Source organism: Carcharodon carcharias, chromosome 19, assembly GCF_017639515.1.
Source record: "Carcharodon carcharias isolate sCarCar2 chromosome 19, sCarCar2.pri, whole genome shotgun sequence".
In the NCBI taxonomy this organism is placed as follows: Eukaryota; Metazoa; Chordata; class Chondrichthyes; order Lamniformes; family Lamnidae; genus Carcharodon; species Carcharodon carcharias.
The window spans coordinates 96,634,518-96,649,133 of NC_054485.1; the positions used below are offsets into that span (position 1 = coordinate 96,634,518).

Consider the following 14,616-nt stretch of genomic DNA (forward strand, 5'->3'; position numbering starts at 1 on the left):
AAGAATTTATTTGACTGTAAAGCACTTTGAGATGTTCAATAGTTATGAAAGGTACCATATATGAATGCTTTTCCCCCTCTATCAGTACTGCAGTGAAATATCAGCCTAGATTATGGGCTCAAGTCCTGGAGTGGAGCAGGAACACTTGACTTTCTGATTTGGGGATGTGGGGTTGGGAGTGAAGTTGGGGGGTGGGGGTGGCTGTGCTACTAGTGAGCCAAGTTAACACCTGCAGTAAGTTATATTCTCTGCTGCATTCTCCATGGCAATGCCGCTACCATTCGGAGACCACTTGCCAATCAGCAATCTCTTCTCATGCAGTGTAAATTGTTGTTCCCTTTCCTGTTGGTTTATCTTGCTAGCTGTCCTGATGAGTGCAAGGTGAAAAACTTTGATGGTGTGTCTCTTTTTTCAGCAATGCTCAATTTTTATAATAACAAATGACTATATCCTCACTCCCTTCTGCACATACATCCCAGTAGCAATCAATGGATGATGACTGCTGGCAGTGACTTTCATTTTCCTTTCTAACCTAAGATGTACTGAGGCCAATAGTGACTCCTACATGTTGGGTAGTCACAATGTTCATTGCAGAATGGGCACTCTGCCCCGCTGCTCCTGAGGGTATTCAAGTGATCGACCCAGTAATGGGAGACTCCATTCTGGCTAAGATACTATGTCGTAGAAAGTGGTTCCTTCCATTGCTCGTTGATGCTAACAGTGGTTGACTTTCATTCTCCAGATTCACATGCCTTTGCCAGTCAGGCTGGACAGGGACCATGTGCCAAATGGATGTGAATGAATGTGAGTCGCAGCCGTGCAGGCAAGGCGGGACGTGTCGGGATCGTGTCAACGGCTACGACTGCCTCTGCCCAAAGGGGTTCAAAGGTAAGAGCAGCCAATGGTGTAGAGAATGGTATCGCAAGGATTGTCAAACTCTCAAAGGGAAAGGGAGGGGCACTGAAGGAGGGGGAGAAGAGGGAGGAGAAGGAGTGGTGGAGGATGGAGGCAGAAGGAGAGACAAGAGGAGGTGAGGGGAAAGCTGAGGAGGAAGGGAAGGATAAGGAAAGATGAGGAAAATTCTTCCTGTATTTGGAGTTTCAAACCTCTATAAATTCACCTCAGTATCTTGTCCTGAGGGCTTCATGTCATCTCTCAACAAAGTGGACTTTGGCTAAATAAAGAATTGCTGAGGCAACCTTATTTTAATTTTAACTTGTACTGAGACATTGTAGAGTTTTACTCTGTATCTAACCCATGCTGTACCTGTCCTGGGAGTGTTGATGGAATAGGGTAGAGGGAGCTTTACTCTGTATCTAACCCGTGCTGTACCTGCCCTGGGAGTGTTTGATGGGGACAGTGTAGAGGGAGCCTTACTCTGTATCTAACCCGTGCTGTACCTGTCCTGGGAGTGTCTGATGGGGACAGTGTAGAGGGAGCTTTCCTCTGTATCTAACCCCGTGCTGTACCTGTCCTGGGAGTGTTTGATTGGGACAGTGTAGAGGGAGCTTTACTCTGTATCTAACCCCATGCTGTACCTGTCCTGGGAGTGTTTGATGGGGACAGTGTAGAGGTAGCTTTACTCTGTATCTAATCTGTGCTATACCTCTCCTGGGAATGGGTGTATTCACTCCAAAAGATTCATATCAGTTTGAAGCTGGTTCACCTTCAGACCAATACTTCACGTTTGCAGGTTAAATCAGGACATAATGGTCAGCCTTTCTCTCCATTCCCTGTGCTTCATTCTTTGCTCTGTCAGCCAATTTTGAGCCATTAAGGTCACTCAATAAAACTAAGCTCTTGTTGTCGAGTGAGCAGGTCATGGAGAGCAGGTCTCAAGCACCCGGAATTGATTGACTCTATTGCATTCTTCCCGGGGACAATGGCTCACATGAGTGGGAAAGTGCCTTCGATGACAGAAGGATGGGCACTGCCAGCTTGGCACCCAGGTAACAATCCTCAAGTAACTCTTTTGTTTTGTGATCATTGCACTAGGCCAGAACTGCCAGATGAATCAAGATGACTGCCTCCCTAACCCCTGTTTGAACAAGGGACGCTGCATCGATGGTATTGCCAACTACCTGTGCCAATGCGAGCTTCCGTACACAGGTATCCCAGTTCTTCAAATTGTTTGTAGAGCAGGAGTTGATCAGTTTTTGTCTTTTTTTGTCTTTGCAGCTTTTCAGTGGCAATGGTACCTTGTAGGGTGCTATCCCAGAGAGACCGGGGCGGGATGTGGGGACATTAGGGGGAAGGGAAGTGTTGCTGCCTGAGTGTATTTACTCCATTCCTCAACAAGTCCCAAAAGACAGTCTTCAAACAAGCAGTGAGCTTTTCTTATGAGTGTTTAGGGTCTCCAGGGAGGTATTGTAAGGAGTTGGTCGACTAATGTTTGCTGATTATAGACATTCCCTTCAGTATGGATGAAACTGCCAAGGACATGAACTCCTACTGATTTATCAACTGGATTGATCCAGACCCATCAGGTCAAAGATAATACAGCAGTTCTTGTGGGCCTAGGGGGGTCGTTATTATCCTGCGATTGGTGTGATCATGTGGTTGGGTGATCCTGTGATTACGGTGATCATGTGGTTGGGGTGATCCTGTGATTATGGTGATCATGTGGTTGGGACGATCCTGTGGTTGGGACGATCCTGTGGTTGGGGCGATCCTGTGATTGGGGTGATCCTGTGAGTGGTGTGATCAGTTGAGTGGTGTGAACCTGCGGTTGAGGCGATCCTATGGTTGGGGTGATCCTGTGAATGGGGTAAATCTGTGGTTGAGGTAACTTTGTGGTTGAGGTAATCCTGTGATTGGTGTGATCCAGTGATTGGGGTAATCCTGTGGTTGAGGTGATCCTTGAATTGGGTGATCCTGTGACTTGGGTAATTCTGTGGCTGGAGTGATCCTATGAATGAGGTGATCCGGTGAATGGGGTGATCCTGTGAATGGGGTGATCCTGTGCTGGTGTGATCCTATGATTAGTGTGATCCTGTGATCGAGTTTATCCTGTGATTGGAATGATGCTGTGTTTGAACCACAGAACCTTTAAAGTATGGAAGGAGGCCATTCAGCCCATCACGTCTGCACTTGCTCTCTGAAAGAGCATTCCACCTAGTCTTACTACCCTACTTTATCCCCGTAACCTTGCATAGTCTTTCTTTTCAGATAGCAATCCAATTCCCATTTGAATTCCTCGATCGAACCTGCCTCCACCACCCTTTCAGGAAGTTCATCCCAGGCTCCAACCACCCTGTGGATGAAAATATTTTCCTCACATCAGTTTTACTCCTTTTGCCAATTATTTTGAATCTGTGCCCTCTAGTCCTGGATGTTCTCTTGAGAGGGAACAGTTTCTCACTATTTACCCTGTCCATACCCCTCAGGATCTTGAATACCTCTATCAAGTCTCCTCTCAGCCTTCTTTTCTCAAAGGAAAACAGTTCCAACCTCTCCAATCTATCCTCATAGCTACAGCTCTTTAGCCCAGGAATCATTCCTATGAATTCCCTCTGTTATCTCACCAATGCCTTCACATCCTTCCTCAAGTACGGCACCCAGAACTGGATGTAGTACTCCAGATGAGGCCTAACTAGTGTCTTATACAAGTTCAACATAACCTCCTTACTCTTGTACTCAATGCCCCTACTAAGAAAGCCTAAGCTACTATATGCTTTATTAACTGCTCTCAACATGCCCTGCCATCTTCAATGACCTATGTACGTATATACCGAATATCATCTGTTCCTGCATCTCCTTTAGAGTCTCTCCCTTTATCTTATGCTGTCTCATCATATTTTCCTGCCAAAATGGCTCACCTCACACTTCTCTGTATTGAACTTCATCTGCCACTTGTCTGCCCAATCCACCAACAAGTCTATGTCCTTCTGAAGTTCAAGATTATCCTCATCACAGTTGACAACATTTCCAATCTTTGTATCATTTGCAGATCTTGAAATCATGCCCTGCACACCACAGTCTAAGTCATTAATATATATCAGGAAGAGCCAGGGTCCCAACACTGACCCCTGGGGAACTACAAACCTTCCTCCAATCTGAAAACAACCATTTATCACTACTCTCTGTTTCCTGTCATTCAGCCAATTTCTTATCCGAGTGCCAACTTTCTTTTTTATTCCATGATCTAGAATTTTGCTCACAAGTCTGTTGTGTGCAAATGCCTTTTGAAAATCCATATACACCACATCACTCGTGCTTCCCTGATCAGCCTTCTCTATTACCTCCTCAAAAAGCTCCAGAAAGTTAGCTAAACATGATTTTCCCTGAAAGAATCCATGCTGGCTTTCCTTAATTATTCTTCATTTGTCAAAATGAGTATTGATTTTTATCCCGAACTATAGTTTCCAAAAGTTTCCCTGTTATTGAGGTCAAACTGACTGGTCTGTAGTTGCCGGCTTTATCCTTGCACCCCTTTTCGAACAAGGGTGTAACATTCATGATTCTCCAGTCCTCTGGCACCCTTCCTGTGTCCATGGAAGACTGGAAGATTATCACTAGTGCCTCAGCAATTTCCACTCTCACTTTCAGTACCCTTGGATGCATCTCACCGGGTCCTGGTACCTTATCTATTTTAATTAAAGATAGCCTTTCTAACACCTCCTCCTTCTCAGTTGTAGATTCTTCTAGTGTAACAGTGACCTCCTCCCACACCTTGGCCTGGGTAACATCTTCTTCCTTTGTAAAGACAGGTACAAAGTACTCGTTCAACACCTCTGCTATTTCTCCAGCCTCCACATGCAAGTCCCCTTTTTTGTCCCCAATCAGACCTCATCTTTCTTTTACCACCCTTTTATTATTTACATGCTGAGAAAAGACCTTGGGGTTCCCTTTTATGTTAGCTGCCAGCCTCTTTTCATGCTCTCTCCTTGCTTTTCTTATTAGTTTCTTCACTCCCTCTCTGGTCCTTCTATATTCAGCCTGATTCTCCATTGTATTTTCTACCTGACATCTGTCGTACATGCACTTCTTCCTTTTCATCTTTACCTCTATCTCTTTCGTCATCCAGGGAGCTCTGGATTTATTTGTCCTACCTTCCCCCTTCAAGGGAAAGTACCTTGACATTGCCTGCAATACCTTTTCTTTGAATGTAGCCCATTGCTCAGCCAGTGGGCAGAATTTTGCCCTCAGATGGCGTGTGTGCCCCACCAGCTCGGCCGACTGCCATTTTGAGTGGGTGGGCCAATTAAGGCCCGCCCAGCGGCCTGCCCGACAGGAAGCGCATAGCGCATAGCACTTCCTGTGCCGGGGGAGGGGAGAGGGATTCCCCAACTGTCAAAGTGCGCTCTATTGCGCATGCGTGCGAAAGAGCGCACTGCTCCCTGAGGCAAAGTGCTGTCTCAGGGAGATTCGTGAGAGGTAAGTAAAGTCTGAAAATAACTAAAAAATAAATTTAAAAAAAAGATAACTATTAAAATGATTAACATGTCCCTCTCATATGACAATGTCACACAAGATGGGACATGTTAATAATAAACGCTTAAAATTTATTACATTTTTAAAAAACGGACATGAAACTTCATCCCACCAGTGAATGAAGTTTCATGAATAATCTGGAGCCTACAGGGGCTCCTGGCCTGCCCGCCAGCCTTAAGCTTGGATGGGCAGGTCTTCAATTATGTTAACTAGCCTGTCAATGGCCTCAATTGGCCATTGACATGTCGGCGGGTGGACAGCTGATTTCTCTGTGACCCGCCTTCCTAAAGATTTAAAGGGACTGGGATGACTTCGGGGATTCCTCCCGACATCATCCCGCGTCATTTTCCCCTTGGCGAGCGTGCCCCGCCCCCAAATCTCCGAGGGGAAAATCCTGGCCAGTGTCTTTTCTGTCAACTCACTCGACTCAGATGCATTCTCATCCCATCAAAGTTGGCTTTCCCTCAATTAATTATCCCTGCTCTGGATTGTGCCCTGTCCTTTTCCATGACCAACTTAAACCTTGTGATTCAATGATCGTTGTTTTCCCACTGATATTTGATCCCCTTGGGCCAACTCATTCCCCAGAGCCAGGTCCAAAAGTGCTTGTCCTCTCATTGGATGGGAAACATACAACTGCAGAAAATTATCTTGAACACATTCCAGGAACTCTCGCCCCTCTTGTCCCTTTGTACTATTCCTATCCCTGTCTTTATTTGGATAATTGAAGTCCTCCATTATGATTACTCTATAATTCTTACACCTCTCTGTAATTTCTTTGCAAATTTGTTTCTCCACATCCCTTCCGCTAGTTGGTGGTCTATATACTATACCAATCAATGTTATTGCACCTTTTTCATTCCTTACCTCTAGCCAGAGAGATTCCATCCTTGACATCTCTGGAACAACCTCTCTCTCCAGTACTGTAATGCCATCTTTAACCAATATTGGCACTCCCTTCCGCCCCCAACTATCAGAGGGTGATCATGTGATTGGAATGATGCTGTGATTGAGGTGATCCTGTTATTATGATGATCCTGTGATTGGGATGATCCTTTGGTTGGCGTTATCCTGTGGATAATAGAATCCTCTGGGTTAAGGTGATCTTGATGTTAGAGCATCCTTTTGATTGGCATAGTCTATCAGTCCTAAGTGTGATTTATACAGATTCTGCTCAATAATTCCTGCAGTTGATTAATTTTCTCAATCTTGTTTTTCTTGCAGGTCCCCACTGTGAGACACTACTCGCCCCTTGTGCTCAGCATCCTTGCAAAAATGGTGGCACGTGTATTGAGTCAACGGACTACCAGGCATTCTCTTGCGTATGTCCAGGTGGATGGGGTGGTGAGAGACCTTACAATTCATTTTAGTCCGTTCTCAATCCCATAATCTCCAGATACCGTGGAAGTGAAGCCCTACGTATTTGGTTCTGGATGAAAACATCCTCCTCATGCCAAGAAAGAAAAGGTCACAAGGTCATTGAGCACATGACATGCTGTTCTGACTCAAATAGCGGACAGAGTGTCAGCTTCATTAGCAATTCTTTCAGCTGGCAAACCCTAAAAGTGCATAAGGAACACGCAAAGGTACAGCACAGGAAAGACTGGAGCTGTCTCTCCCAGAGTTCCAACTGGCCAGAAGAAAGCTGAACCTGACTTTGGATAGACATTCAAGTTTCTAATAATATTATTTGCCTCACTTCAGGAAATGCGCCCCCAAAATTGGAAAAAAAGGTCAGTTACGGCATGGGTTAGATATAGAGTAAAGCTCCCTCTACACTGTCCCCATCAAACACTCTCAGGAGTGTCCAGCACAGTTTAGACACAGAGTGAAGCTCCATCTACACTGTCCTGCCAAAAACTCCCATGGCAGGTACATAAGGACATAGGACTTAGGAGCAGCAGTAGGCCATTTGGCTCTTCAAGCCTGCTCTGCCACTGGGTAAGATTAAGGCTGATCTCTTTATGGTCTCGCCTCCATTATCCTGTCTGTCCCCCATAACCCTTGGCTCCCCTTTCAATAAAAATCTGTCTAACTCAGCCTTGAATAAATTCAGTGACGCAGCTTCCACTCCACTGGGGGAAGAGAATTTCACATACTAATGACCCTCTGAGAGAAAAAATTCTCCTCATCTCTTTTTTAAAAGGGAAGCTTCTTATTTTTAAACAGTGTCCCCTAGTTCTAGTCTCCCCCCACAAGAGGAAGCATCTTCCAGTATCCACCCTGTCAAGTCTCTTCAGGATCTTGTATGTTTCAGTAAGTCCGCTCCTCATTCTTCTAAACTCCGATGGATACAAGCCCAATCTGTTCAACCTTTCCTCATAAAATAACCCTTTCATCCCAGGAGTGAGTCCAGTGAACCTTCTCTGAAGTGCTTCTAATGCAATTATATCCTTTCTTAAATAAGAAGACTAAAACTGTACACTATTCCAGATGTAGTCTGACCAAGGCCCTGTACAGCTGCAGTAAAACTTCCCTACTTTTATATTCTATTCCCCTTGCAATCAATGCCAACATTTGTCTTCTTATCTCTTTTTTTTTATTCATTCATGGAATGTGGGCATCGCTGGTTGCCCATCCCTAATTGCTCTTGAGAAGATGGTGGTGAACTGCCTTCTTGAACTGCTACAGTCCATGTGGTGTAGGTACACCCTCAGTGCTGTTAGGAAGGGAGTTCCAGGATTTTGACCCAGCGACAGTAAAGGCACAGTGATATATTTCCAAGCCAGGATGATGACTGACTTGGAGGGAAAATTCCAGGTGGTGCTGTACCTGCATACTAACTTTTGATGATTCATTTACCAGGACGCCCAGATCCTCTGTACCACCAAGTTCAGCAATCCCTCCATTTAGATTGTATGCTTTTTTCTATCCTTCTTGCCAAAGTGGACAATTTCACATTTTTCCACATCTGCCAAATTTATGCCAACTCACTTAACTTATCTATATTCCTTTGTAGATTATTTACCTCCTCTTGACGATTTACTTTCCTATCCATCTTGGAGACATTGGAAATTAAACTACCAGCTATTTTGTTCCTTCATCTAAGTGATTGACATAGATTGTAAATAGTTGAGGACCTAACACTGATGCTTGTGGCACTCTACTAGTTACAACTTGCCAACTTGCAAATGACCCAATTATCCTTACCATCTGCTTCCTGCTAGCGAACCAATCCTGTATCTGTGCTAATATGTTAAGTACCCCCAATGCCACCACCCCCCCTCCCCCCCCAATACCATGAGCTCTTATTTTGCAGAGGAACCTTGGATGTGGCACCTTATTAAATGGCTTTTGGAAATCCAAGTACACCACATCTACAGGTTCCCCTTTAGCCATGTTTAGCTTGATACTTGGTACAGCACAGGGTCAGATACAGAATAAAGCTCGCTCTACACTGGAGCATCAAATATTCCCAGGACAGGCACACCACGGGTTAGTTGCAGAACTATATAACCAGCATTGCCAACTTATGGCTGCCCTCTTTGGATTTAGGTGAGGGAGAATGTATGTATCGAAAGAATGTGGTTTATATCGTTGCAACATTGACTACGTTTCAGAAGAGCTTCATTGGCTGTACAGCGCTTTAGAACCTCCTGAGGTCATGATATGTCGATTCATGCAAATGAAAATATTGGCCAGGGTTTTTAGCTGAGTGGGCGGGTGCATGCCTGATCCGGTGGAGCGTAAGATGACACGCGATGATGTCGGGTGAGCGTCCTGATGTCATCGAGCACTAGCGCAATATTTTGGCCGGCGGGCGCGGGCAGGAGTTGGCAGCCTGCCCGCCGACAACTAGAAGGTCTATGAAGGCCATTAACAATCCAATTGATTTAAATTTCTCGCTGCCCATCCAGCCTTACGGTTGGCGGGCAGGCTTAAAAGGCCAGGCAGCCTTTGCATTTTTTGCGAAACCTCATCCACTGGAGGGAAGAGGTTTTGATCTGTCATTAAAAAATCAAGGAAAAATAAATTCATCCTCGTTTCTTAACGTGTCCCTGCTCAAGTGATAGAGACACATGAGGGGACATGTTTTTTACACCTTAAAATTCTTTATTTTTTTATTTCGAGAATTGTTCATCTCCCTGAGGCAGCTCCGTGCCTCAGCTTGCGCTCACCCTCATCTGCCGCACCACTGCCCCCGTCATCCCAGAAAGGCAACGCTGAGTGCTGCAGCACATGTAGCACGCTGGGTGGGCCTTAGCTGGCCGGCCAGTGTGAAATCGCGGTCCGGCCCCAATCGTGGGTGGCAGTCGGCTTCTTAACCACCCCCACACGCTCCCGCTGAGCCTGCCCGACGAGGGTAAAATTCTGCCCATTGTCCATGTTGTTATGATAATTTGGAGACTGCTACGTATGATTTTTGGCCCTCCAAACACTGTCAGATACTACGCTGAACAAAATAAAAACTGCTGAAAGTGAATCCGAGAGCTTCGAATGCGTCGGCTCAGTTCCTAGTTTAGAGAGTTTGCTAATCTCAGTTGGGGCAACAGTTGAGAAGCTGCAACTGGCCTCAGCTTTGAGGAGTTGAAGCAGAATGGCTGAGGGGGTGGGTGTTGGTGGGGGATAATAGCCACTGAGCTGAGGCCCAAGCAGCCTTGTGGAAATACAGACAGTGGAAGGCGTAAACAGAATGTGCAGTGGAAAATGAAACACTAAAAACAGCTTTGAATGATTTCCCCTGCAGGGCAGGTTTGTGAGGAGGACATTGATGAATGCGTCTCTAACCCGTGCCTCAATCAAGGGGAGTGCCAGAACTCTGAAGGCGGGCATATATGCAAATGCCAAGCGGGCTACAGTGGGCAGCTGTGTGATGTGGACATTGATGACTGCTCCCCTAGTAAGTGATTAGGATTCCTTTCCTACCTTCTCTTGGTTTTCTCTTCTTCCTCCTTCCCTATCTCCGTCCCTCCACTATCCAGTCCCACATTCTATATGGGCTGAAATGTCAAGAAAACAGCCTGTCCCTTGACCACTACATTGGCACCTGATGGGCTCAGGCATCTGACCAAGTAGCACAAATCAACTCTCCTTCTGGTTTCCTCCTCTTACCCTTAGGACCTGCACTACGTGCCTGAGGATTGGATTAAACATCCTGCCATTCCACACTATACTATCCCTCTCAGCTCCCTCCTCTCCTACTTATTTTCATGCTCTCCTTTCCTATTCTCCCTCACCCCACCCTCACCCCATGATGGTCCAAATAGCCTACTTTTGTGCTGTAAGATTCTGTAATCTGTAACGGTCTCTTAGTTCCTGATTGTAAATTGTCACTGAGAAGTAATCGGATAGCATTGTCCGAACTTCAGATGTTAGCGAGATTTATTAGGATGCTCTGCCACATGCACTCGCAGTGGGGAAGTGGGCACTAGACTAATGGAATCAATAACATCAATAATTACAGCGCAGCTAGTTACAAGCAGTAGGTGCAAAAGATGGGTTATACCCCAATTCTTTGACTACATGTTGAAACTTCTTTATAAATAGCCATTTGGTAGTTCAGAACTTGAGTATTCCATAGCATGTGGAAGCTTTTCATCCTGAGCTCATTAAGACAGATGCAAGAATGCCAAATTTCAAAGGGACAACAATTTAATTGCATGAAAAAGGGTGCTAATTGGTTGGCAAGTCGACTCTGATTGGTCGAGTGGACAATAATTGTCTAATAATAATATCATCATGGGGAGCAATAGTTTCTTGGTGCATTTTCCATGGCAACATCTTGACCAATTAGAGTCAACTTGCCAACTTCTCATGCAGTGTAAATTATTGTTCCCTTTGCAGTTCTTGCATCTGCCCTGATGAGTGCAAGATGGAAAGCTCCGAAAGCGTGCCCCCTTTTTCAGCCAGACTCATGTTTCTTCTCTTCCCTCTTCCTCATTAGGGCAAATCCTCCTATACCCCAACTCCTACAACTATGTCACCATCCACCCTCAACCAATCAGTGACACTGCAGCCCCTTCAACCCCTAGATGGGCACAATTTCATTCTGTTCTTCTCTGACTTTTTTCGGCAAAGTGCATTGAGCCAGTTTAATGGAGTAACAGTGTGGTGGTTTGTTGGGTGATGGGGAGAAGACTAAAATGAGATTTAACCTCCATGTGTCCTTTTCTCTAGACCTGTGCCACAATGGCGGCTCCTGTGAGGACGGAGTAGATTCCTTTAACTGCTCCTGTCCAGCGGGCTTTGCCGGCGAGCGTTGCCAGGACGATATCGATGAATGCAGCAGTGGCCCATGCCAGAATGGGGCAGTCTGCAACGACCACGTCAATGGGTACACCTGCAGCTGCCCACTGGGCTACGATGGCATCCACTGTGAGAACGACATTCCAGACTGCAATCCAAGGTAGGGATGATTGGTGACAAGCATCAATCACACCGAGGTCTGAGACTGGGCCAAAGAAAGAATGCTTATTTCACACAACACCTTCCAGAATGTCCTGAAACGCCCCACAGCCAATGAAATATTTTTTTTTAACTGTTATCACTGGCATAATGTAGAATCATAGAATATGAATATTGCTGAAAGAGGGATGTGTTGCCAAAGCTTTTCATCTCACGATCATCAGGACAAACACAAGAATACCAAATTTCAGACAATCACCCCAATACTTTATACTACAGGAGAAAAACATGCTGAATGGTTAGCAAGCCGACACTGATTGCCCGAGGTATTGCCATAGAGAAAGCAGTGGGGAGCTATAAGCTCCCGGATGAAACAGAAAAAGGCACGAGGTTTGAACATATTCCTTTTGTTTGTAGAGAATAGGTCCCTGCATGTCAGTTTGCTAACCCAATCAGCATTCTTTTCTCTTGTAGTATAATTGTTGTGATCATTTAAAATTTGGCATTCTTGCATTTGTCCTGATGAGCGAGAGACAAAAAGTTTCTGTAACATATGTCTCTCTTTTCAGCGATATTCAAGTTCTACACACCCAAGTGACAATCGTAGAATGGTTACAAAACAGAAGGAGGCATTTCGGCCCACCAGGTTCATGCTAGCTCTCTGCAACAGCAACTCAGCTAGTCCCATTCCTCTGTCCTTTCCCTGTACCCCTGCAATTTTTTTTCTCTTCAGCCGCTGACTCAATTCCCTTTTGGGATTGGAAGTCTTCACTATGTCTCAGGCTGTGCATTTCACATCTTAACCACTCACTGCATAATGTGTTTTCATCATTACGACTTTGCTTCATTTGTCATTCATCTTAAATCAGTGTCCTCTGGTTCTTGTCGCCTCAACCAATGGGAACAGTTTATCCCTATCTACTCTGTCTAGGTCCCTCTAACAAATCTCCTCTCAACCTTGTCTTTTCTAAGGAGAACAGCCCCAGCTTCTCCATTCTATCTGTGTAACTGAAGTCTCTCATTCCTGGAACAACGCTCATAAATCTTTTCTGCACCTTCTCTAAAGCCTTCAAATCCTTCCTAACGTGTGATGACCAGAATTGGACACAGTACTTCAATTGATGTCAAACCAATATTTTATAAAGACTCACCATGAGCCTTGAGACTCTCTGCCTCTATTTATAAAGTCTAGGGCCCCTTATGCCTTTTTAACCACTTTCTCAACTTGTCTTGCCATCTTCAATTACTTGTGCACATACAGCCCCAGGTCCCTCTGTTTCTCTTTTAGATCTGCACCTTTTATTTTGTCTCCTCCTCCTCATTTTTCCTACCAATGTGTATCACTTCACACTTCTCTGCATTAAACTTCATCGGCCATGCGTCGGCCCAATCCACCAGCCTGCCGATGTCCTCTTGAAGTCTATCACTATCCTCCTCGCAGTTGACAATACTTCCCAGTTGTCGCCTAAAAAATGTTGTCATTTTGCCCTGTACACCCAGGTGTGTACTCCCATGTAGGGAAATCTGGTGACCGATTTGTGCGCAGCTAGCTCCTGCAAACAGCAAAATGACAATGAGCACGCTTTTTTAATGATGTTGGTTGAGGGATAAATATTGGCCAAGACACCGGGATGAAATTCTGCACTCTTTGAATGATGCCTTAGGATCTTTTATGCCCACCTGAGAGGACAGATAGGGCCTTTTGTTTCATGTCTCATCCAATCAAACGATCTACCTGACAGTGCTGAGGGAATGCTGCACCATCAGCCTAGACTTTGTGCTTCCACCTCCGCAGCCAAGGTCAACACCACCTCGACAGTCTGACATAGATTGTACTAATGTGGCCAATGAATGGCCCGTATCTGAAACACTGGGGGAAATTTTTAACCTAATTCACCTTTGCCTGTTGTGTTTCACTGATTTGTTGTCCGTTATATATATTTGATTTACCTCAGAGATGACACTAGTTTCTAAGTGCACAACAGGTTTACTTCCAGTGTTTTAAAATAACTCTGCAATCACAAAATGTCTGAACCCATGCTTATCCCAGCTTGAGCTCCTCTGTTTACTTTCACTCTGAGTCAACACCCAGACTTTACCAATCAAGCGCAGTGAGCATTGATCAGTTAACAGACTAACATAATCAAACACAGAACAATTAAACACTACACTGCCCATTGGGGAAACTGATTGGATCAGGGATAGCGTTGCTACCTGGTTTCACTTTCCAGTGAAAGTAATATTGGGCAGGGTAGCACTGGCACCTGATTCCCTGGATTCCCATTCGGTCAGTTAGGCTAAAATTTGGCCGCGGATCTGAATTCCTATTTCACGTTTCCGGCATTGGTTGTTTTATTTTTTTAACATTCCCAACTGTGCTGGAAATTAACTTTGCTGATTTTGACCTGAGGGAAATGGCATTTACTTAGCACTGTACTAATACCATGTCAGGGCCCTGGCTCAGCCACTCGAACTATCTTACCGTCAGCTTTCTCACTATTCCGCAGCTCCTGCCTGAACGGAGGGACGTGTGTCGACCAAGTTGCCAACTTCACCTGCCACTGCCCGGCCGGGTTCGCCGGCCACTACTGCCAACAGGAAATAAACGAGTGTGATTCGCAGCCCTGCCTGAATGGGGGCACCTGCCAGGATGGCTATGGGACCTACAAGTGTTCCTGTGCTCAGGGTTACACCGGCAACAACTGCCAGGTAACGCGGAGGCAGGGGAAGTGGAGGATCAATGGGTTGCTGTGACAGACTAGAAACAAAAGTATTCTCAGTGAGTTGAAGCATTAGGAACAGCAGGTGGCAGTTCAGCCCCTCTAGGGGCTGAATGCG

General features: G+C 45.3%; 1 protein-coding gene across 3 annotated transcripts in view; it reads left to right on the forward strand.

Moving 5' to 3' along the window:
* The window catches only part of LOC121291134 (neurogenic locus notch homolog protein 1-like), a 138,748-nt gene that overhangs the window by 85,451 nt on the left and 38,681 nt on the right, over positions 1 to 14,616 (forward strand). For all 3 annotated transcript variants that reach the window (XM_041212213.1, XM_041212211.1, XM_041212212.1), the window contains 6 exons: positions 743 to 888; positions 1,996 to 2,109; positions 6,658 to 6,777; positions 10,121 to 10,273; positions 11,551 to 11,779; positions 14,286 to 14,487. In XM_041212213.1, coding sequence (XP_041068147.1) covers positions 743 to 888; positions 1,996 to 2,109; positions 6,658 to 6,777; positions 10,121 to 10,273; positions 11,551 to 11,779; positions 14,286 to 14,487 — 964 coding nt within the window. The remainder of the gene's footprint in view (positions 1 to 742; positions 889 to 1,995; positions 2,110 to 6,657; positions 6,778 to 10,120; positions 10,274 to 11,550; positions 11,780 to 14,285; positions 14,488 to 14,616) is intronic.